The following is a 26,303-nucleotide window of genomic DNA, read 5'->3' on the forward strand; positions in this document are numbered from 1 at the left end:
ATTCAACACTAATGCAGTAACAACCAAGCAGTCTTCAGTGCACTAGGTGAACAAACTTCAGAAGATTGGATTACAGATTCCAAGATCTATATTGTTACGCACCTGTAAGGTTGGTATCTCAGCAAGTGTCAATTTGTGGATAGTCACCAGGAACCATTAGTGAACAAAATCAAATAGAACAAGCCAACACCCAGACAATGAAAATTTATCATATTTTATTATTTAACAGACAAAATATGGCATCTTAACTGAAAATCAACCGTCTTGACATATGTAACCATTTTTAAGAAAAATACAGAACTGTTCCCTTAGTAAATATTTTGCAGAATAAAAACTTTTGAATTAAAGGGAGAAATTATCATCTTCATCACTTGGGGAATCAACTGCGAGAAAATAAAATTTAGGCAATCTGTTCCATCCATATAACCATCCAAACAGTCATGGGAATAATTATCCAAAAACTTGAGGACACTAAAATAAATTTAGCAATTCATATTTATCAATTCAACCATCAAAAATGTAAAATAACGTGTAACAATGGGATTCACAGAACACTTAACAAAATTGCCACATCATCTAGGTAATAATAAAAATGACACCAAACACATCACAAAACTTAATTTTAAAAGTATTGCTTTCATGAGAATGGGTTGTTAAACTACTTGGAAAGACATGAAGTTGAAATTCATTCATTCGTTTCCCCCCCCCCCCCCCACCCGCCAAATGATATCACCTTGAACACGAAACAGCTCTTTTTCCCCGTGAACACATTTGCTTCATCCTTTTCCCATGAAGGAAATTTCTGGCAAACGGAACAACAGAAATTATGATATTTATGTCAGGAGGTCGATTTAGAGTTCTTGAATAAGTGTAACCAATTTTTTAAGCTTTTATATCCAGTAATTAAAGATGTGAGGACATTCAAATACTAAAGTGTGGATTGCATGTAAATTATATATTCTTTAAACAATTTGGCAGCTAGCTTTCTTGTCCTGCAATCTACATCAGTCCACATTTATCACTTGCTTTGACTCGACCTCAGGTCTTTCTTCATCAGGACATGTCACAGTAGCATTTCCAGTTTTCTCAATTTTTGAAAATGGATCAGTACATTCTGATGCTTGCATTACTTGTGAATTACTAATTTCTATCTGTACATGCTCTACTTCTTTTTGTTCAGGTTCTTCCACACCCAAGATCTCATCATATTTATCAGATTCTTGTGAGCCTTCAGTATCTTGTTTCAAATTTTCAGTTTCTCCCTGTACATTCAATATGCCTTCTTCCATCGGTTCCACATTTTTCTCAGAATTTACAACCAGTTTTTTAGATCCTTCACCCTTTTTCCCATCTCGGAAGACCTCCACTCCCAACATTCGTAGGTAATGGAAACGTTCATTCCTGGCGACAAAAGCACGGATCGAGTTCTTTCCTCTCCAGCCGCACAATACAATCGGGCACTCTGGACCTTCCGTGTTTCTGCAGACAGAATTGTTGAGAAAATATCAAAAGGGAAAAGTAATTAGTCGGTCTAAAGGACAAGTTGTATTTTCCACGTGGTGAGGTTGCGCAGAAGGTAATGGAGGGAATTACCCCATATTAGTTATTATATCTATAAAGGGATTTTCTCACCATTTCTAATAATGGGACAGTTGAAATTAAAAGGCCAGTACACAGGTTCCAAAATACTGAAGTAAGAGCAGGAAAAGGGAGGGTGTGGGGGAGGGAATAAGTCTTTAGGTCCTGAATGGTTCATTGGAAGAGGAATAAGTTTTTGCCAAACACTTTTGACCCAATGTTTATTTTTATGATAGAAGTTAACATTGCTTCAAATAACTTGAACAGAGTGATTGAACAAAGTCTAAGCCTTCCACATATATCATTGCAGATTTGATCTGCAGTTTTGCCAAAAGTTAGAGATAAGCCCCCATGCTAAATACATGTGAACACAGCAGAGAGAGAAAATAAAAATCAGTGTTTCACATAAAGGTGAATGAGGAAGGAAGAATTTAAAAATAATAGCTAATAGTCAAAGCAAATCATGTTATGGAAATATATCAAAGCAGGTTAGAAGGTAGAGAAATTTTCCAAGGGATGGAACAAGGAATAAGCTTAATGACAAGCATCAACTGTCTGGAGGTTATACACACAGGGTAAATAACTATAGTAGGACACACAGTAAACAAGCAGTTAAAGTCAGGTAATAAATTGGAAATAGATCTGGTAGGGTTATAATCTGAGCAAGGACAAAATGAGGCACTGGTGCAGGTAAACGCATGAACTGTGTCATTTTGGATTAATTGTAATCTGTATCATATGGATGTGGGGAAGGGGAAGACAGGACGAAGAAACCAGCAAGAACATCAGAGATTTGCACCACACATTCATTGAGACTGTCAAAGATCTCAGCAATTATGGGGTTTTTTTTTAATTGGGGGGGGGGGGGGGAGATGGGTAGCACACAGGGTTATTGATGCAACCTGCCAATATTTCACAGAAGGATGGGAATACAGGAGCGGAGTGTGCCAATTTACATTCTCAATTCATCCAGTATTTATGGCAGGCTGATTAACATTCTGAACCAGCAAAGCAGAGATTACTACTTCAAATTCCTCTCTTGCAGGTTGTGAATTTCAAGTTGCAAATGAACAAAATAAGGAAATGTGACAATCATTTTTAAAAATCCAACTGTCACCATTTGTCTTCCAATGAATAACACCTGTCATTCTGATCATAGTACTATGACTGTGCCAAGCCACTGGCTCTGCTTTGCACCACCTGAATAACAGGAATAGACGCCAAGCTGCTGTTCATAGACTATAGCTTGGCGTTCTACACAATCATCCCCTCCAAACCCACCACTGTGCTCCACGGCCTCTGCCTCTGAAACTCCCTTTGCAACTGGATCCTTAACATACTCATCAGTATACCTCAATCAATACTGATTGGTAATAATATCCCCTCACTGACCAACCAGGCCCTGTGCTTAGGACCATGCTTTGCATTCTTTGCACCCACAATTGTGTGGCTCAGCACACCTCAAATGGCATCTGTAAATTTGCCAACAACCCACTGTAGTTGGCTGAATCACTGGTGGTGATGGAGATAGAACATCTGGTTGAATAGTGTCACAACATAACTTCTCACTCAATGTCACCAAGACCAAGGAATTAATCACTAACTTCAGAAAGGGAAGTCAGGAGACCATGTGCATTGGTGGGTTGGTGGTGGAGAAAGTTCAAATTCCTGGGCATTTACATCTCCATTGACGTGCCCAGGACCCAACACATAGAAGTAATCATGAAAAAGGAGTTTAGTTTATTAAGGTACAGTGAAAAGCTTTTCCCAGCTTCTCTACTTTCTTGGAAGATTACAGAGATTTAGTATGCCTCCAAATACTGTAATGTAATGTAGAAAGTATCCCGATTGGTTGCATCATGGCCTAGTATGGCAAGCCCAACACAGTGATGCCATACGCTGCAGAGACTGGTGGACAGCCTCCCTTCTACTGAAAGCATCTATGAGGCACTGCCTCAAGGAGTGGCACCTACCATCAAGGATCCCCTCCATCCAGGCATGTCTACTTCTCACTGCTACCACTGGATAGGAGGTCCGAATGCCATCCATTCTATATCACCAGATTCAGGAAAGACTACAGTGGAACACCACAACCCACCTCTTGCACTACCATGGACTTGTTTGTTTTCTAATTATCTTTTTGGACTGATGCCTTTTGTTGTACTGTCAGGCTTCTTTTAGAACTTGCTTAATTTATGTAGAATTTGTTTTGTGTTTCAATGAGTCTAGGTGCCATATGATAATAAACTTAACTTGACATGTTGCAGATGTACACAGATCCTACCTCAACAACAGTAAAAGAGGAGAATTTGAACATATCAAAAGACATATAATTTAGTTCCAATAAGAAAAGAAACTTACAAAGGATCGGGGTCATATTTCAGCACAATGCTTCCCATACCTGTTTTATAAAACAAAGAAATAGTTACATGATTATCTGTATATTTACTGGCACGTATTAATTCCATTAGGTTACATTTTCTTTTTGATATTTAGCATCAATAAACATTGTGTCGAATCTTAATGCATTGAATTGCATTGCTACAATAAAACCAGTGATATAAAATGTAATAAACTGGTGAGAGACAGAAGATAAAAGCAGCAGCATTCTGCAAACGTGCTAAATTTCCATCAGCATGTCTTGGATTCTATGTCAATAATTCACTAGCACATTGGCTTCCCTTACTGCATACATTTTTATTCTATTCAAAGAAATTAGCAGCATGTAAGCTCCCTCATTGTGAGTGAACACTTGACATTTTCTCCTCAATAAGCATCTAAATTTTACATACATTGGGTCTGATTTTGCAGAGAAACACTGATACATGGTGCTTGACTGCGATTCACCACCATTTAATGTAACAAATTCATTTTAACAATCTTGGATTGGATTTAACAATCTCGGATGGATTTCTTGTCCATTGAAATCAATGGAGAACAGTTGTTAGGCACTTGTAGTTAAATGGTAACGTTTTAGATTTTTTTTAAATGGCTACTCAAATGCTTCCATATTTCTTTGAACGTTTAAAGATAGAAAATTGACATTGAGTTAATTTATAACAAATAGCGAATGTGAGAAACATTCAGAGATCCTGGCAACAGGCAAGCTCAAGACCATGGAGGGTTGTTGAAGACAGTGTTTGTGCTTTCTCTTCTTCCATTTCCCAGACGGCATAGTTGACTTGGGGAGCCTCATCACCAAGATACATTCCAGCTTCTGTCAGCAGCTTCCTGCCAAGGGAACTGCATAGGGATACATTTGAAATAGTTTTGTAGAACAAGAGTGAACAGTCAGCTTGCAACTGACTGTATATTCTGTAAGATGCAAGCAGTGGCCCATGTCACATTTTAGCTAATCATTGCCTATAACATGCGAGTAATGCAAAAACAAAAATGCAAACAGCAGCAAAACCATACCCATTCACTTATTTCTTCCATATGTGACCAGAACAATTATTTATAATCTTAAATAAATGCCCTCTCACTTAAAGAGAAGTTGCCAAAATAACATACTCAGCTTCTTGGCCTGCTTTTGGGGATCACTTGTAAGTTTACCGATGAATGGATTTTCTTGTGTCAACAATACCATAACATCTTCAACTGAGATCTTAATGATTCTTCCATTAATGTATGGATTTATAGTGTAAATACCCTGAAGAAACAAAAGTCATGTTTAGCTCTTCTTACTCTAGATTTATTTATACAGATTTTCCTTTGTATCATACAACACTCTGAACAATAGAAGTCAGAGCTACACAAGGCAGGTTGCAGATGGCAACAGAATTGAATGCTTCAGAATGCAGACAATGACATTATAAATTGACATTATGACATCTCGACCCGAAACGTCACCCATTCCCTCTCTCCTAGATGCTGCCTGACCTGCTGAGTTACTCCAGCATTTTGTGATACCTTCGATTTGTACCAGCATCTGCAGTTATTTTCCTACATGACATTATAAAAAGTAGTTTTCCAAAGTCCACCTACAAATGATTAAAACAAACAGGATGGAAAAAAACATACAAGTGCATATGAGACTGAACTATCAGCTTCAGGAGCAACAAAGCTGAAATAAAACTTCAAGCTACAAATTGGACAGTTGCAATCTCATTGTTAGTTTTGGTCATGTGATGCCATTGTGCTGAAAATTAAGTGGAACTAACATCCTCTATCTGACCAGCTAAACTGCAGGCAAAACTGAACTTGTTACATCAATTGTCAATTTGTCAGTAACTTGCAAGTCAGAGGCACTTAGTAACATAACATTCTCAATAGTGCAATTCAAACATGTAACAACATAAAATGAAGGTGATAGGGTCAATGTTTAAATGCATTCAAATTGGAGCTCATAGCCTTCCTAAAGCTTAATACTGATTGATGACTCTCTGGCATGGTTTCCTTGAAACTCTGATCATCAGTTCGAATCGTCCTTATGCAGGAACTTTCCTTGCCAGAAATTGAGCAATCTCTGCCCATGTCCCATCACGTTTATGTTCACAGTACAAAATAGATCCACAAATGCAAACCTTGGCTAGAATCCAAGTAGCATTATAGGATTGAATCAGACACCACAGAAAATACGGCCGAGTTTTGCTTTGAGGCACAATTAACTTTGAAAATTATTTGGTTAATTTAGAAGATTCTACAGCATTATTTGAAAATTTACATGGTTACATGGAAATCATTACATCTAACATTATTATCACTATCGCTAATTTAAATTCAACAAGCATTGTAATTTCTTATAGATTGTAAACTTGAAGTATCAAGACCAAAAGACAATTCTCGTCATGCAATTGTTACTTTGCCAAAGATCCTAAGTCATTCTTTTATTTCCATAAAGTACATATTGAATGAATTTAGGGAGAAGGATAAATGGTAGACCTATGGGTATACCAATGAAGCAATTAATGTAATGTTCTAGGCAATTAAAACCACAATCATAACACCATTTACAGGTATTGCAAAGATTGGTTACAGAGAAGTTGAAATTGTACACGAGTACACGTCAAATTTTTTATTCTGTTAAGATTTTAGAAAAGTTTAAAATCATAATTTAAAACCCAACCTGTATTGATAATACACGACAAGCTAAATATTTCAATGTTAAAGTTGTCATTCACAGCTTTAAAAAATCTCTAAAATAGCAATATTATCACAGAAATGTTAAAACATGACAAATTAACAATACCTCTTGTGCCAATCTGAAGGCACAGCCAAACTCCTCCCCATCATTATTGCGACTCAAAACTTTAATTCCAGTGTTGATCACCTAGCAAAAATCACAGCATGCTCAACATTAAAAATTGAATGCTCACTTAAAAATGCAAACGCACGCATGTAGATACTATGTGGGGAAAACAGAAAGTTGTTTGAATTTTCAACTTTTAGATGCCAAAGAAAACTTATGAGAAAACAACTCATCAGGAATAGTTTTACTCATGTATTAGCCATAAAGTCCAAACAACGAATATGCTTCAATTATGCTTGTCAATCTTTCCCTTTACTAGTTTTACATTTTATAAACACATTAAAATGTGTTGAGGGCTGTCTGCATTTACTTTCAACCAACAAGTTCCAGGCGTGCATAACTCAGAGGAAATAAATTCTCAACTCCCCTTTAATCTACTGTCGATACAAGTGGGGAGGAGCAGACAGAATGCTGAGGAGAAAAGCTGCAAACTCCAGCAAGGAACTAATGGAATTCCATTTGAAAAATTGATTGGCAGAAAAAGCAAATACACCCAAGCATAAGTACTGAGGTAGTGAAGCAGAGGGAGCGCACATCTACACACCCCAGAAGGCAAAAAGGCCAACAAACACAGGGTCTTGTGGGTTCTGGGCACCATGTTGTAGGAAAGATGGTGTCGGAAATATGTTGTCAAGCTGGAAAGGGTACAGAGATTTACAAGAATGTCAGCAGGGCTAGGGACTCTGAGCTATAGGGAGAGGTTGACAAGGCTGGGACTCTATTCCTTGGAGGATGAGGAGTGATCTTATTGAGGTGTATAAAATCATGAGAGGAATAGATCGGGTAGATGCACAGAGTCTCTTTCCCAGTAGGTGAATCGAGGACCAGAGAACATAGGTTTAAGGTGAAGGTTAAAAGATTTAATAGGAATCTGAGGGGTAACTTTTTCACACAAAGGGTGGTGGGTGTACGGAACAAGCTGCCAGAGGAGATAGTTGAGGCAGGCACTATCCCAACATTTAAGAAACAGTTAGACAAGTACATAAATAGAACATGTTTGGAGGGATATGGATCAAATGTGGGCAGATGGGACCAGTGTAGCTGAGACATGTTGGCCGGTATGGGCAAGTTGGGCCTATTTCCACACTGCATCACTCTATGACTCTAGAGTGGTTAACCAGGTACACAGAGATATTGTGCTTTGTTGGCTGAGGCATAGAATAAAGGGCACAGAAGTTAAACTTTAAGAAGTGTGTTTGCATTTTAGTCAGAGGAGAAATGTGTTAGTTACAGTTACATTTTTTTTTAAAATGAGGTTGTGAGATTTAATTAAGATGCATAAAATTGAAATGAAGGAAAATTATTTTTATTTATTCAAAGAGAGGTCAATGGCAGAGGCCATAGATTTAAGGCAGTTAACAGAAGAATTAGAATGCACAAGGAGAATTTAGTTTTATTCTAGATGGAGGTGGAGACTTGGAACTCTGTCAGGCAGCAAGGAAGATTTAATGAGCACTTTAATGCTATATGTTAAAAGTCGGAGGGGTGGATTAGACTGCAAGTGTTTCCAGACAGTAAGGGTTTCAGGAACCAAATGGCCCTTTTTAAACTGTAAATTTGCAAGATTTAATTTAATATTTTTAGGCTTACATTTATAATTTATTACATCTAAAATGGGCTTTAAATTAATAACTGAATTAGAATCTGGAGGTGCTGGAAATCTGAAACAACAATCAGGCAGCTTGCTCTGGAAAATTAACTCCATCTTTCTTTCCACAGATGCCATCTGACTTGCTGATCGATTTCAGCAATTTATTTTGTTTTAAGTCTTAAAATAATTCTAGTCGAACATCAGACACACCAGACAAATGAAGACACTAAAAACAGAAATGTGCCATGGCAAACTAAAGTATTCAATCTTCCAAAGGCTACCAGTGCAATGCAAGCTGAATTTTAAAGTAAACTGGAAAATTTGCAAACAAACCTTCATTCGTTCACTGTTATAATGAAGCACATTCCTCAATTCCTTGGAAACCATATACAGATTACGCTTCTTCCCTTCATGTGTCCTTGTGAAGACATTCTTCTTTGGAAATGACGGATCCATTTGATAAAAATTCCTGTTAAAAATCACATTTTGACAAATATATGTTTATATTTTTCTTAAAATAGTCCATCAGGGCACCAGTACATAAAACAAACCTATCCATGGCTCACTCAAATCACTTCATGCAAAATTGAAATAGACAATTATATCTCAGTATGTTTAGTCAGCTATGCCTAGTCTGCTGATTATATTCACTTCAGAAGGACCTTTGACAGTATATATAGAAATCGAAAAGCTGTCCAAAGTCAAAATGTGATTTCTCCCCAAGATGAATCAAAGGAATTTGGAACTCTCTCTTCAGTGCCTCCCCTCCTCATCTCCCCAAAAGATTGATGCATGTCTGTGGTCAAGCCAAATGAAGCAAAGGCGAGAAAATGGGTTGATAACTAGATTGGGAATGATCTAAGTGAGCTGTGAAGTAGATTCAACAGGTGTTAGGTTTGGGCCTAATTTCTTCCCCCCAGTAGTCCAATGCATTATGGATCACATTAAATGCTGATGACATTTCAAAAGTAAAATACCGAGAATGGTGGAAATACAAAGCAAAACAAAAAATATTGGAAATAGGCAGGCCAGGTGGCAACTGTGGAGAGAGAAGGTGGAATCTCATGTGGATAGGGTGGTGAAGAAGGCGTTTGGTATGCTTGCCTTTATAAATCAGAGCATCGAGTATAGAAGTTGGGATGTAATGTTGAAATTGTACAGGGCATTGGTGAGGCCGAATCTGGAGTATGGTGTGCAGTTCTGGTCGCCAAATTATAGGAAGGATGTCGACAAAATGGAGAGGGTACAGAGGAGATTTACTAGAATGTTGCCTGGGTTTCAGCACTTAGGCTACAGAGAGAGGTTGAACAGGTTGGGTCTTTATTCTTTGGAGCGTAGAAGGTTGAGGGGGGACTTGATAGAGGTTTTTTAAATTTTGAGAGGGACGGACAGAGTTGACGTGGGTAGGCTTTTCCCTTTGAGAGTGGGGAAGATTCCAACAAGGGGACATAGCTTCAGAATTGAGGGACAAAGGTTTAGGGGTAACATGAGGGGGAATTTCTTTACTCAGAGGGTTGTGGCTGTATGGGATGGACTTCCGGTGGAAGTGGTGGAGGCTGGCTCGATTTTATTATTTAAGAGTAAATTGGATAGGTATATGGATAGGAGGGGATTGGAGGGTTATGGTCTGAGTGCAGGTAGATGAGACTAGGTCAGGGAGAATGGTCGGCGTGGACTGGTAGGGCCGGACAGGCCTGTTTCCATGCTGTAGTTGTTATATGTTATATATGTTATATGTTAGAAACAGAGTTAACTTTTCAATTTGATGACCTTTCACCAAAACATCAATTTATTTTGAACTATACCAGTTGAAAGTGAATTAGATGGACAAATAAAATGCAATGTGACTCTAAACAAAATAATTTAATCACTGGCCCATTCTTTTCAGTAAAACAGGACTACAGTTTTCAAAAGATTCTTACTGTATTGGGAGAAATATTGGATCATCTTCATTCAGGAAGACAAACGGATCTTCTTTGAACCCAAACAATTTCATTTTCTTTGATGGTGGTGGACTAAAGTAAAAAAGTAAAAAAATACACAGGCATTATACTGAGATATTTATTAAAAATCTGCAGTTTTATCTCCCAGTTTATTCCTTTGACCGTGAACAAAGATTCATTTTTCAATCCTTTTAAATAAATTAAATTTAAAATGGCTGCAGACTCAAATAGCATATGGAGTTAAAAATATTTGAAAATGAGAAGTTATAAACGCAAACATGGATGCATTACCTGAAAAATATTCTTAAACAAGCCACTACAAAGAAGCAGCTAAAGAATTTCACCCTAACTTTTATTAACACCGTAAAAGTTTCTACGATTTGTCTCTGTCCGATGTAAAGTTGACGAGTTAGCTCAGATTGAAAGTGCACAATATCACATCATTCAACGTCAGTACAAATGTTTCCCAGTGCTTAAAAGGTTCCAGATACTGTGCGATGTTTCTAATCAATATTGAAACATACAAAATAGACACTGAAACAAAATGCTTGATTAATTCCATGCGCCAGTATCTAACTTACCAAAAAAGACTCTCTTTATTGTCCAATGATACTTCACCATCAGTTATTTCAGTTTTATCCACTGCTGCAGATTTTTCATCAGCACCTTCAGCTGAAGGATTAACCATTTCTACTTTTTGTCGTAACTGAATAAAAACAAAAACATGTTAAACTGTTTGGGATAAAATTTTGAATGATGCTCAACACCCATGCACGCCTAGTTTCTCCAGCTTCTACCCTCTTAGATAAGCATGTAGATTGCTTGAGTCACTCTTCTTTCCTCCAAAATGCCTGAGGAATTCATCACAAGCAACATTTCCTAATATATTCCACCTCTTTCCACATACCAATCCTATTTATTTTTGAATGTGATCATTAAAAACCCCTCAAAAACTTTGTAGTAACCAAGAAGTTGATGAGGGCAAGGCCGTAGATGTTGTCTATGGAATTTTCAAGACCTATGATAAGGTTCTGCATGGTAGGCTACCCAGGAAGGTTTGATGGCATGGCATCCAGGGAGACCTAGCTGCCTCAATACAGAATTGGCTTCATGAAAGGAAGCAGCAGACAGTATTGGAATGTTGTTTTTCAGACTGGAAGTCTGTGACTAATGGCGTACCTCAGGGATTGGTACAGGGCCCATTGCTGTTTGTGATTTATATCAATGATTTAGATGCCAATGTGCAAGTTGGTAGATTAGTTAGTAGAGATTAGTAAGTAGAGATTAGTAAATTTGCAGATGACACCAAAGTAGGTAGTAGCATAGTCAGTGAAGATCGTTATCAAAATATACAGTAGGATCTTAATCAGCTGAGCAAGTGGGTGGAAGAATGGCTAATGGAGTTGAATGCAGACAAGTGTGAGGTGGCATCACAGGTAGAGAGGTAGTAAATAAGGTTTTTGGTTTATTGATCATCACCAATCAGGGTATTGAGTATTGAAGTTGGGATGTTATGTTACAGTTGTTCAAGAAGCTGCTATGATTGCATTTGGAGTATTGTGTTCAGTTGTGGCCAGCCTGCTATAGGATGGATGTCATTAAACTAGAAATAGTGTAGAGAAAGATTACGAGGATGTTGCCAGAACTTGAGGGCCTGAGCTCTAGGAAGATATTGTGCACACTTGAACTATATTTTTTGGAGCACAAGGCCGAGGGTTGATCTTAAAGATATCTATGAAACCGTGAGGGGAATCAAAAACAAGATGTTTAAGGTGTGAGGTACAAGATTTAATACAATCCTGAGGGGCAACTTTATCACTCAGGGTGGTGGGGAGATGGAACGAGCAAACCACAGGAAGTAGTTGAAGCAAATACTATAACAGCATTCAAAATAAATTTCAACAAGTACATGGATATGGGCCAAATGTAGGCAAATGGGAATAGCTTAGATGGGGCATCTTGGTTGACATGGACGAGTTGGGCCAGTTTCTGTAGTGCATGGGACTAAGAGGTGCTCTTAGAGATGTACAAAAATGATGAGGGAAATTGATAGGGGGAAATGCACAGTCTTTTACCGAGATAAGATTTAACAGGAACCTGAAAGGCAACTTTTTCACTCAGAGGGTGGTGGGTTCATGGAATGAGCTCCGGAGGAGAAGGTTGAGGCTGGTATAATAATAACAGCATTTAATAGACACGTGGACAAGTACATGGATAGGAAAGGTTTAGAGGGATACGAGCCAAATGGGACTAGCTTAGATGAGGCATCTTGGTCGGCCTGGACTAGTTGGGCTGAATGGCTCGTTTCCATGCTGTATGACTCAATCACTCTAATTGATATAAACTTCTACTTTCAAAAATCTCTCGTGGCCTTTGTTTGCGACCAAAATTTCAAGCTTTTGCAGTAGAGTTTATTGAAGGATTGTTCGCTCTCACTCTGGCTGTCATCATGCCTCGCGAGCCTCATCATCACTCTCATAATATATCAGACAACATGCTCCTCTACTCAGTCATCTCTCATTGGGCTTCAATGCACAACTCATCTCTGGTCCAATCTTCCCAAACTGCCATTTCAGGATTATCTGGAATTGCTGAGTTCCCTACTTATTTTAAAATATCAATCTACTCTATCTCCATTCCCAATTACATGTATGAGGAGCTCTTGGATTGCTGTCACTAATAATGAATTCATGTCACTTCCTTTCCTGGCCCTGGCATACTGGACAATTAAAAAATATATGTTTATTACCCACTCAACCTCAAACTGCAATATTAATCCTGCAACTTTGTTTTTTTTTCCAATTATCCTCTTGCCTATTTGACACTCATTTTGTTTTCAACCCACTTTCTACTCTCTCAACCTTATTCCCACTAATTTACTGACCACCTGGCTGCTTTTCATGTCAGCAGATTTTGCAAAAGGTTCTCTGGCCTCAGGTATTGCTTCCCATCTGCTTCAAAGTGCAGTCACCACTGTACTTTTCAAAACCAAAATGTAGAACTTCTACCCTGTCAGCCATCATCAAACCACAAATGTTTTCTTCTTCCTCTTCATGTCCTCAGATCAGCACCCACATTATTAAGAACCACTTGTATGAATCGCTCCAATCCAAATTCCACCCTTCTTTGCAATTCCAACAACTGCATCATACCAAGAGCAAATATTGTGACACAAGTAATGAATCCCACTTCGTACTTCTCAACCTGCATATAACATCTCAAACATTGCACAAAACGTTCTATTCCAACACTTCTCAATCTTGTCGGTGAATGGGAACATACTCATCAGATTCAACTCCATTCTAACCAGCTGCGGCCAGTTGATCATCAGCAATAACATTACAGGGGATGTTTCTAAAGATCAATTTTTGGTTCCTATCATCCAATGATATGCTGTCCCAAGCTACCATCATCGAAAAGTAGTGTCAATTTCCACAAACATTGTGATGATAAACTACCTCACTGTCACTTCTCTTGAACTTTCTACCAACTCCAAACTTCCCATTTGCTTGTCTAACAAGTAACATTGATTGATTGAAAGTTTCCTCTAATTGGGAACATTGGAAAATCGTAACTATAATTTACTGCAAAACATTTTGTCCAGCAATGGTAAGCAAAGGACATTTTAGTGGATCAGTATAAGCTGGACTAGAGTTATTAAAAAAAAATGTAAATGGCCTCCAAGATTAACTAAGAGATAACAGTTACCTTTGGTTCCCTCTTGTTCCATGGCATTGGCGCCCTTTTCTCCAGAACAGCTACAAAGAAGCCTCCAGTATTCTGATGATGAGGTAGAATCCTAATGCTACCAGAAAATTGAATTATTGGATAAGTGAAATTTGAATCTGGCTCCACGATTTATTTAATGTAAGCCAATGATTATGCAAAACTTTTCAAAGTTCTTGCTAATACTTAAACATACAAACAAAAACTTCATATGATCTTCACGCAATCAAAATGCCAATCAAGTAGAAAAGAACCATGGAGTTTTAGATATTCTGTCTGACAAAAACATTCACTCACTTGTCCAATTTCAGTTTTCTTCAACATGGCAATGCATGCCAAAATCTAATTCAAGCATTTACAGCAAAATGTTAATATTGAAATTACATTTTTGGCAAACTCAAGACCAGGGTAATGTTTTAATTTATATACATGTGATTTTTAACTTAACAGAAATTAGCAAATGGCATGAACAGTTAACAGCTTTAGGTACGTGATTCAAAAGTATTTAAAAATTGATGATTCCATATAGTGCCGTATTTTAAATTAGTCTTATTTTAAATTAATGCACTGTTACATCATATTCACTTTAAAGCAATGACAAGGTGGATGAAAACCCCTTGTTAATTTTTGTAATGTGATTGAAGCTTTTGCTAATCATGGACATGGCCAGGGTTAGTTTCAAGCTCAAATAAATAAATAAATACATGAATTACATCCTACTTAGGAGATATTATAATTTCAATTAGTTATAATTTTACATGCATGTTTAAATATTGTATAAATTGTACTTGTAGTATTATAAGAACTGGCCACAACTAACCATCGTTCCAGATTCATTATTTTGAGCTTTTGAGGGTCTTTGATTGGGAACATTGTAGGGCGGATCTGGGTGTGTTTGTTCTCTGGCACGTCTGACCACTCAGCATACCAATGACCTTCTCTTGTCATTACCTGACAGCAAATAGATTTTATGATCATACAATCGAAGAAACAACTCTCAATGTGTGAACCAGTATAAAATAAAACAAAAACAAAGCCTCCATGCTCCTCATTTACACGTACCCCGCCACCCATTCTCTCCCAATACCCCATTGCCAACACGGTGAAAGAACATTAAGAATAAGCAAGTACCAATCAGTCAAGAATGGAGCTCAAATGTAAGCCTTCTCATCAGTGGCAAGTTTAGAAGACATTGCCTTCCAATATTCACTGAACCCAGCTTTAATTAATGACCACAACGTTTTCACAGCTTACATAAAAATGCCATATTGCTTTAACACATCTTGAATAGGGAAAGAAAGATTCTCAGCTCTGTAGAATTACCTTCCATGTTGTTAAACCAGGCATTCGTTTCAATCCTAGCAATTCAGATGAAACATCAACCAACTCCAGAGTCCCTGTAACAAATAACACTTGTCATCTGATCTCTCAAATTAAATAAACATCATTAAGCATGCATTTTTTGTTTTTTATAAACACAGTTATCAGAGGTCAATGATGGATATTCCCAACAAAACCTGAAAAAAAATTAACACGTAAGCTCTCTTCCCTCATCTCAAGCCATTAATAATGCAATATGTTTAATTACCGGTTCTAGATCCTAAGAACTGAATAAGGAAAACTTAAATTTGTGGAGTTATAATATTTTTCTACATGCAAGTATTCTTTTCAGATAAATTGCACCAATTTTAAAGTTGAGCTCGAATACAGAATTTTAGCTGACAAGACCAGTCCACAACTTTACATTTCACAACTGTACTATGAAATCCAATAAACAGTGGAAAAGCTCACCTTCACTCTTTTCAAGAATAGCTGCTATCACAGCTTCATTTTCAATAGGATTCAGAGAACAGGTAGAATAGACCATCCTTCCTCCAACTGTCAACTGTTCCACACCACGGATTACAATTCTCTGCTGTAAACTTGGACAGCAAGTTAAAAAAAAGCTGTTAAAAATTTTGCTTCACGAATTACCCATTAACCCGATTGAAGCATACAAAAATTAAGGATCAATACATAAAGCATGAAACAAAATCCAAGCAGAATTACGACTTTTTGAAAAGATAAAAGCTTCCCTAATGTAGTTAGTGTTGCTGGTGAATCTGTCAATTGGTTATAAATGATTTTTATAACTTACACGTCTGAAAGCCAGCTTGCTGTTATAAAATCCAAGTGTGTTATTTTACATAATCCAGGGAAGAAAACTGTTTTGTGCGAAGCAACCGTTGTTTTTAGTGAGTCCTATTTAGTCTAATTTACAACAGCATATACTATGGGTAAAAAAGCTATCTTCATTTAACCATACGTTTGTAAGGAGAGTACATGAGATCAGCTGAAAGCACAGAATGATCTTCCAAAGACCAAAATATGATGTGACATATTTAAAACAGATAACTGCATCCTCAGAGAACTTTGTACAATTGTCGTTGGTGCTAATGTATTGGATTGAAGAGCCCAACTATTTTAGAAATAAATGTAGATGAATCAAGCTGCTCCTCACAGGCAGCTGCCTTACCCATGCAGCTGTAGACTGTTGCTAGTTGTCCACTTTCTCCACACATCAATATTCTTTCTTAAGGTTGCATCTCCACTGTAATCATTAAGAGTATTCTCAAAATTCAGAAGGAACTGTTAACAGACACACAAGTGCAGAAACCCAAATTTAAAACTATTATTTGAATTCCACTCAAGTGAGCAAGTTCTACCAAAATATACAAATTGAAAAAATCATACAAGGTTAAAGAGGCCATTTGGCCCATTATTTCAATGCCAGAAGGAATAAATTCTACCCAGCCTATTGCACTTTCCAATACTGGGGCCACAACCTTGAAGTTCATTGTTCTAAATCTTTGCACTTTTTAAATGTGCTGAGGGTTCTTGATTTCTCCCACTCTTTCCAGCAGTGTTTCAGATGTGGAAAAAAACTCACCCCCCCTTCTCACAATTACTAGTTAGTTCAGCCCCAAGTTTTGATCTTCAACTAAAAGAAATAGGGACGTTTTCCTATTTGCTCTAGCAGTACATGATTTTAGACTTCGATTACGCAGACCCCAGCTTCCTCTGTTCCAAAGAAAACTGATGCATATCCAATTCAGCGAAATAACTTTATTGTAATATGGTGTCCAAAACTAAACCCAACTGCAAGTGCAGCCTAAAACACAATATACAACTCAAGCAAATCCTCCCTCCTCCTATATTCTGTGCTTTGTCCAATTAAGGAAAGCAGCTTGCGTAATTTGTCAACTACTTTATCTACCTGGACTGCTTTACTTTCTTCAGGATGAGAGAGATATAATTTAATGGGAAATGAAAACTCTGTTCAGCACCACAGTAAAGTCAATATCTGGTACAATATTTAGAGGGCGAGTTTTTGCCTTTATTCACCTCTCTCCATTACCTACGAACAATCCACTGATGGCCTTTAACATTCATAAATAACTAATTATTTGGCATCATTGCCTCAGTTGGAATTTCACTTTCAAACTCCACCATCCAAAGCAAGCATGCTTTTATAAGGACTCATGTCCAATTTTGAAACATTATAAAAAGTGCAAGGTATAGTAGCCAAAATCTACTTTAACACATTTCTTCCATCTCATAAAAGAGAAGTAATTAGCATACGCAGAGATGAGGTTCTGAGAGAAATAAATCATTACAGGAAGTTTTTTTACATGACATGCACTAGAATAGATATTTAGCTGCACTGAAAGTATCATTCTCAGACAGGAAGACTAAAAGATTAATAGTATTCAAACCATATAAAAGTACCTGCATGGGACATCACACAAAATGCGGTCATAGAAGAGAATGTTTCGCTGGCCTTCAGCATCTACCAGATGCAACCTTGGGATGTTTGATGCGTCGTGATTAACTACCATAATACAAGGGCTATGCAATCGCTTTGATTGATGAACCAGCAGGTAACAGCGCTTGTTATCCACATCATTTGCAATTACAAAACCCTCTAAAAACAAAAAGGAAACAATAGCAGAAGCTTCCCATACTTGCCAAGATTGAACAATTACAAGTTAGCAAATATTGAATAAACTGTTCAAGATTTATATTTTCAGATTCTAGCTCCATTGATTATTCCAACCTTTAAACATTCCCAACAACATTATTCCAGTGTCAGATTCCAAAGCATTCAACGCAATGCAATACCAAAAATGGGGTGCTTAGAAACTATTGAAAGTATTACACCTGAAAATTGTCAGGCAAGATTCAGCATGAATTTTTAACTTTATGCTTCCCCCGTTTACATTCCCAGGCACAATAAAATAGCAATATCGGAAATATTCTGACAGCAAGATCACTAATTTTATTAATAGTAGCATTAGGAAGGGATAATTATTCTGGAAACGCAAGGGCCTGCTAATATTTCCACCAGTCATCAACAATTGCTTCACTAAAGCAATTTACATTATATGTGAAATACAGCAAACAATGTTCATTGAAAATTCATTGTGGCAGATCTTATGAACCCATTCTGGCAGGAGTTTCCCAGGAGCCCACCCGCAACTCATGCCTTCCAACTGTGCTAAGTGCACCTTGCCACTGTTGAAGCGGTTCCAGTGGACACCTCATGTCGTCCAATAGGCTTACACAGGCTTCCCATATGTCAGGATAGAAAGCCTCCATCAGGCAAAAACTGCCCAAGTATGACAATCCTTGTTCAAAATGGACAAAGTGGCTGCCATGAGAAAGTGGCGTTATTTTCCAATTTGCTCCCCAGCGCCCCCACCGAGGAGTTTTTTAAAATTATGATTTTCAGTGTGAAAGTATTTTCAGTAGTTCTTTATGGCCAATCAATAAAAATCAATTTTTAAAACACAAAGTTTTATTAACAGATTCCTAATGTTTCTAAATGTTTGTGAATGTAAACGGTGTCCACACACTTAGTAACATTGACAGCTGATGAACCTGAGCACTGGGCCTTACTGGGTATCAAGAGTAAGAAAATAACTGCAGATGCTGGTACAAATCGAAGGTATTTATTCACAAAATGCTGGAGTAACTCAGCAGGTCAGGCAGCATCTCAGGAGCACAAAATGCTGGAGGCCTCCTGAGATGCTGCCTGACCTGCCGAGTTACTCCAGCATTTTGTGAATAAATACCGTACTGGGTATCAAAGCAGTTCTGTGAGAACAACAGGTTGTCTCCTCCTGCGACAGTTCACATGCTGCAAGCAGCTAGGCATAAGTGGTTGAAACCAATCCCCCAGCTGAAACCTGCGCCAGGACCGTAGAAACATAGAAAATAGGTGCAGGAGGTACAATCTGTAACCTGTGACTGTCTTCTCCCCATATCCCTTGATTCCACTAGCCCCTAGAGCTCTATCTAACTCTCTTTTAAATTCATCCACTGAATTGGCCTCCACTGCTTTCTGTGGCAGAGAATTCCACAAATTCACAACTCTCTGGGTGAAAGTTTCTTCTCGCCTCAGTTTTAAATGGCCTCCCCTTTATTCTTAGACTGTGGCCCCTGGTTCTGGACTCCCCCAACATTGAGAACATTTTTCCTGCATCTAGCTTGTCCAGTCCTTTTATAATTTTATATGTCTCTATAAATCCCCTCTCATCCTTCTAAACTCCAGTGATTTTACTCTAATTCATGAACAAAAAACATTTTATATTTGACTGTCCTTTTGTCGCTGGGCTTTGTACTGTAACCATTTTAAAAATGACAACTTTAATGCAATTTTTGAAATATAAAATCAATGTGTGTTATAAGCTACAGCACAAACACTAAAATTAAACTTAAATTTTGGAATGCAAGCGGCTGTGAAAATTTGCCTTTTCATGTTAATCTAGAACTCAAAATAGGAACATAAAAGATTGCAGATGCTGTAATCTGGAGCAAAGATAAACAAACCTGGAGGAACTCATCCTGTCAGACAGCCTCCACAGATGATGGCTGGCCTGCTGAGCTCCACCGGTTTGTTTATTGCTTAGGATTAGATTTTTCCTACTTCTGTGAAATTTGAACCAACAGCCATCATAAAATTATTACCTGGGAAAGCAACACTCATGTCAGAATGCAACATCTCAATCAGCTGAGCAGTCTTTGATCCAGGTGCTGCACACATATCAAGAATCTAACAAGAACAAATATGTGTCACGAGAATGAATTTACAAAATAATTCAGCTAATGTGTACACAAATACACAGGTATGCACAAAAACAATGCAACAATTTACATTTTTAAATAAATATTTTGTAGAACAGAGAACATTTTTTCTTGACGTATCCTGGGGAAGTTTTACTATTATCACTTTGAGAAATCGGACCTGTAGAATCGTGTCAATAATTTCAGAACAGATTTGGAGCAAATATCCAGTTAGCAACTATATCATGCAAGAGCGATGTTTTGCACATTGCTACATATTCTTACATAACCAGGAACATTGTTACGAACCAAGGTAAATGCAACTTAACAGCAATACATTTGGAGCAAATTTTCTCAATGCTGACCACTCTTCTTAAATTAAAATTGGACCAAACTAGAATAAGATTGCTATTTGATCAAACTGAACAGAGCACGTGGAAAAGGCCATAGGTGTCATAGCTTCACAGATAAGGGTTGATCTTGGCACCATGTTCAGCACGGACATTGTGGGCAGTGGAGCCTGTTCCTGTGCTGTATTGGTCTATGTTCTATACTGTATAAAGGTGTTCCAGAACAGCAAAAAAAGCAGTACATTGTCACTGCGGTTAGCACTGCTGCATCTTGGCTCCAAAGCTGTGAGACTGATTTGGGTAGACAATAGACAATAGGTGCAGGAGTAGGCCATTCGGCCCTTCGAGCCAACACCACCATTCAATGCGATCATGGCTGATCATTCTCAATCAGTACCCCGTTCCTGCTTTCTCCCCATACCCCCTGACTCCGCTATCCTTAAGAGCTCTATCTAGCTCTCTATTGAAAGGGTATTTGGATGTTCTCCTGTTTTTCAAAGATGTTATGGTTATTGGGTTAATTGGCTATGGGAGATTCTTGGCCAGGGAATGGTAGCTGATTGGAATTTAAAAGGAAAAAATTGTATTGTCTACAAGCATGTGATGGTCGGCACAGACAGGTGGGCCAAAGGGTTCCTTTCTGAGCCGAGAGATTCCATCCTTCGTACCTTATGATGAGATTTGATATCGAGCAGCAAAGGAGGGATCATACTGACAGCTTCCTGCCGACTGATATTTCCCTGGAGAAAGAAGGCAACAATTATCTTAATGAAAACATTTTACAATCTAAGATCCACTCAACTAACTAAAAAGACAAGAGGTACATTATCAAGGTTATACGGTATTAAGTTAATTTGGAAAGGATATCGACATTTTTAACTTCACTCCATGCATATTTAATGTTGCAATGTTATAAAAATCACAGAGGAAAGCAATACCAGTTCTTTGTAAAATTTGCACAATGTGTTTCACATGTCAGTGTTCCTTTCCATAATACTGCAATTTTCCCTTCACATGTATACACTTACTTCACTTATCACTCAGGGTATATTCCCAGAAATGAGAAGGAACACAGGTCCACACAATTGGCACTGTAACAGCTCTCCCATGTCTTCTGGCAACACATAGGGCAAGTACTGTCAGTCCACCACAATGGCCATTAATTCTGCCAGTAAGAGTGCCAGCCTCAACCACACATCTTAGTTATGTGGAGCCACACTATACTTCCCAGCCAATCCCAACATCATCGCTCGGAGGCAGCCATTGCATATTGCCCCAGTTGCTCAATCATTCTAGATGCGTCTGGTAAGGGCTCCACCTTCGACTAGCACTTCCAAAATAATAAAACTAGTAATAATAAACGGTGAGCTCATCATTGTTGAGCGTGTTACAATCAAAATATCTCTGGGCCAGAGAGCCCTGCAGCCAAACATAGAATGCTAGAGAGCAGCAGTTTCTGTCATCTCCATCAAGATGCAGGACCGAAGAGATTTGTCAGTACATGGAGCAGCCAGCCGCTGTCGGTTCCTGGCACTCACTGCTAGCCAGGCTGCATCACTGATTCCCGCATCTCTCACCCCAGTCCTCAAACTCTGCACGCTGCTTTATGGCTCACTCTACACTCGATTATAGGTGAGAAGGGATGGGAGAGGAGTTACATACCAGTGATTGTTCAGTTCACAATATCAAGAGTGCTATAACAAATCAGTCTGAAGAAGGGTCTCGACCCGAAACGTCATCCATTCCTTCTCTCCTGAGATGCTGCCTGACCTGCTGAGTTACTCCAGCATTTTGTGAATAAATACCTTCGAATTGTACCAGCATCTGCAGTTATTTTCTTATATAACAAATCAGTGCTTAATTGTGCATAGCTAAGCAAGATGTTGGTGTATTCAATTTCAACCTTTTTAAGAGGGTTATTTTGGAATCCAACCCCAATACCTTTTGCAGGATCGTTGAAAATTTCACTCTCTTGTACACTTGCCCTTCATCTTAGTGAAGTGAATAATTCCTGAATACTTACAGACTCAGTCTCGCTAATAAGGAATTGATGGAACTTCTCCAAGACTGGTGACTTCCTCAGCATTTTCCTGCTAATGTTCATATGCCAAGCCAATTCACTGGGATACCTGCATGAGAAATTTTCATTTTAATCAATTTGCTCAAGTGGACAAGTTCAATGGCACTGATATTTTTGTACATTTCTTACCAGCTCAAGGGCTGTGGAGCCTCAATCTTTTGCCCTTCCACTTCTAAATCTTGCAGTTCTTTGAAGTATTTGTTTTTGAGGCAATGCAAAATCTCCTCTGCGTGACTTTAAAGAGGAATAGAGAAAAATGTTGAAACAGTTGCAAAAATGTCCATGATTTTAACTGTCCTCAGAATCGTACAAAATTTAGGACACTCAGTCAATACAGTCCACCCCATCTATACTTGTTCATGAAATGGCCCCAGCTTAACCATACCTTCCAGCATTATGTTCGTAGTTTACAGGTTAGTGGTCTTCATTTGAACATTAAAATTCTTGTGAAAGGTGGTGAGGTTTTCTGTCTCTATCACTCTTTCAGACAACGTTCCAGTCCCTTTAGGTGAAAACATCCTCGTCATCTCCCCTCTAACCATGATAGCAATTGAATTTAATCCACACCCTCTGACTTTTGTCACCTTGTCAAAGAGAAACTTGCCATTCACATTCACTCTAACAAAAAAGTGCTGATGTAACTCAGTGGGTCAGGTGGCACCTGTGGAGGGAATGGATAACCTACAGTATCCATTTCCATTCCCTCCACAGATGCTGCCTGACCCACTGAGTTATTCCAGCGCTCTGTGTTTTGGCTCAAGATTCCAGCATCTGCAGTTCCTTATGCCATTCATATTTACTTCATCTGGTCTGAATTTTATACACTTCAAATAATTTTCCTCTATTACAAAAAAAAACATAACTAGCCTATCCATCGTTCCTGATTGACCGTTAACCTGAGTTTCTTGTCACTAACTCGACTTTGGATTTAAAATGACACTCTCCACTGAATGCCCTGGGCAAATGTTGTTGCAGAAGGTTATGTGGAATGAAGGCAATCAAGTCAATGAAATGTTAACTTTGTTTCCCACTCTTACAAATACTGCCTAATCTGCAGAATACTTCTAGCATTTTGTTAATTGAAAGATACAGGTCCTAGACACATGGAAACAGGTCATAGACACAAAAAGCTGGAGTAACTCAACAGGTCAGACAGCAACTGGAGAAAAGGAATAGGTGACTTTTTTGGTCAAGACCCTTCTTCAACTTTTTGTGTCTATCTTTGGTTTAAACCAACATCTGCAGTTCTTTCCTACACATGGAAACACATCCTTCAGTCCACTGAGTCCAGGCTGACCATCAATCACCTATTCACACTAGTTCTTGGACATGTAAACTCCACAGCACCCAAGGTCAGGAACAACCCAGGTCTGGCGTTTGAGGCAGTTGCTACACCAGTTGCGCCTCTATGCCGCCCAGTGTTTTGATTACAGAATTTGAGCATGTGTAATTTTGCTTTTGACAGAGCAGGCCAGCACAGAAAGAAACATTGATTTTCTATTAACGTAGTGTGCACAGGATGCAGGTATTGACATCCAGCCTAATTTAATAATAGTGTCTACTAATAGCATTGCTGCTAATGCAACTGCAAAATTCAGGTGATTTATCTTCTATTCAGTTACCTCTTGTATCCAGTTATCCGAATAGTGGCTGGCAATGGCTCCCGCATGATTGCCATAAACTGATCCCATTCTCCCTCAGGAACAATCTTTTGTCCTTGGTAATATTCTTCATATAGCTTATTTTCTTTAATAATTTCTTGGTAGCCTGCTCCCCAACCCTGCAGAATCAAAGAATCGCCAACTTTAAGGAAATAGCAATTATTTTCAATTACAAAGTAAATGCTCCAATCTTTACCATATCATAGTCATGGTGTAAAACATATTTTGCATGGCACCAGAGATGACCAATATATTAAAATATACATCGACCACAAAGGTTTAGGCAAAGCACATGCTCTTGCATTAAAGCAGACAGCCAAATCGCACCTTGAGTCCAAACAATTTAGTTTATAAAATACGCCACTGTAATCTCCAATTATTGTCTGCGGGTCGATTTACTTGGAGGTTTAGAGGGAACCGTTATGAAAGTTGTTGGGGGCAGATCAAGCGTGTCCCGGCCGGGCGGATTGAAGCAAGGGTCGCCGCGCCGGGCTGGGTTGGGCCGGGCTACTGGGTTAATACAATACCTACGGCTATGGGCTTGTGGTCCGTGTGTTCCCGGTTTCTGGGCCTGTTCTTCCTTCTCCCCATCGTGCGGAGCAGAGCAATGGACCGAGGAAACGTGCTGATCCCGCTGGCCCGGTGCAACTTCAGTACAAGAGACGGAATCGCCTTCACCAACAGTCAGAGAAGAGCTCGGCACCAGAGTGGAGCAACCGCTGGGGGGAGGAAGGCCGACGCTCGCAACCACGCATGCTCCGAGACTCCGGCACTCTACCGCCGGCATTGCGCACGCTCCGAGACCGCCTCACCCAGCTGCCGGCACTCTACAGCCGGCATTGCGCACGCTCCGAGGTCGCCTCAACCAGCTGCCGGCGCTCTACAGCCGGCATTGCGTACGCTCCGAGACCTCCGCATCACCCATCTGCCGGCACTCTACCGCCGGCATTGCGCATGCTCGGAGACCTCCGCACACAGCTGGCGGCGCTCTACCGCCGGCATTGCGCATGCTCGGAGACCTCCTGCACACAGCTGCCGGCACAGCACCCCCAATATTCAGCAAAGTCTGGGAAAATAATGTTCCTCTCATATTTCACAATATCCACACCTTTACTTTCTGCGGCAATTTGCCGTTCTATTTCTTCTTCAACAGTTCGTCAGGATCGAAGATGACTATTTTGTAAAACTCATTTTTTTGGAATAAGTGACAATAGACAGTAGACAATAGGTGCAGGAGGAGGCCATTCGGCCCTTCATTGTGATCATGGCTGATCATCCACAATCAATACCCCGTTCCTGCCTTCTCCCCATACCCCCTGACTCCATTCTCATTGTGACCACATGGATTTCCTCCAGGTGTTCTAACATACCAGAGACTTGTGGGTTTCTCCCCTGCTAATCCCCGCGCCTCACCTGGATTTGCATCCATTTCTCCCATCCAACTATTTTCCTTTTTCTGGCTTCACAATCTTCAACTCTTCTATCCCTATCTCATACATTTTGTCTTTTCTTCTTTGGCCTTTGAACAAACATCTGCCAATCATCCCCCACCCCTCTACCTGTGTCTACCGTCTGATGAAGGGGTTCGACGCGATTCGTCACCCATTCCCATGAGTTACTCCAGCAGTTTGTGTCTCGGCGTAAACTAGCATCTGCAGTTACACCTATTACCTGCCAGGTGATCTTTCACCTATTACCTGCCAGGTGATCTTACACCTATTACCTGCCAGACTGCCCTGCACGTCCTCTGCCCTCCCTCCCCCCAATTCCCTCCCTATCACATTGAAGAAGAGTCCCGACCCGAAATGTCACCTATCTATGTTCTCCCGAGATGCTGCCTGGCCAGTTGAGTTACTCCAGCACTCTGAGTCTTTTTGTTTGTAAACCAGTATCTGCAGTTCCTTGTGTCTCAATTAAAAGCGCCAACATGCCTCGCAGCTTATCGAGAGCAATAAACATTCTGTCAGTCCCTGAGTTTGGACGGGGAAGCTGAACATATAGCTCTACTGTGAATGGTT

The 26,303-nt window shown here is 39.2% G+C and overlaps 1 protein-coding gene across 2 annotated transcripts; it reads right to left on the minus strand.

Moving 5' to 3' along the window:
- Positions 1-241: 241 nt before the first annotated feature.
- On the minus strand, positions 242-25,038 carry nsun2 (NOP2/Sun RNA methyltransferase 2). Of its 2 annotated transcripts, none has more exons than XM_078420177.1 (19): positions 24,817-25,038; positions 24,247-24,404; positions 22,754-22,858; positions 22,568-22,673; positions 21,213-21,284; positions 20,099-20,183; positions 17,858-18,053; positions 16,605-16,679; positions 15,881-16,011; positions 15,413-15,486; positions 14,910-15,040; positions 14,072-14,168; positions 10,945-11,069; positions 10,343-10,435; positions 8,754-8,889; positions 6,770-6,850; positions 5,092-5,230; positions 3,940-3,979; positions 242-1,479 (listed from the first exon to the last, which is right to left on the minus strand). In XM_078420177.1, exons 1-19 carry the CDS (start codon positions 24,874-24,876, stop codon positions 1,005-1,007), a joined length of 2,379 nt encoding a protein of 792 aa, XP_078276303.1. In that variant the 5' UTR covers positions 24,877-25,038; the 3' UTR covers positions 242-1,004. The 2 variants fall into 2 exon arrangements, with proteins under 2 accessions (XP_078276303.1, XP_078276311.1); XM_078420185.1 differs by having other exon boundaries at positions 24,813-25,038.
- Positions 25,039-26,303: the final 1,265 nt, after the last annotated feature.

Source organism: Rhinoraja longicauda, chromosome 2 (genome assembly GCF_053455715.1).
Source record: "Rhinoraja longicauda isolate Sanriku21f chromosome 2, sRhiLon1.1, whole genome shotgun sequence".
Lineage (NCBI taxonomy): Eukaryota > Metazoa > Chordata > Chondrichthyes > Rajiformes > Arhynchobatidae > Rhinoraja > Rhinoraja longicauda.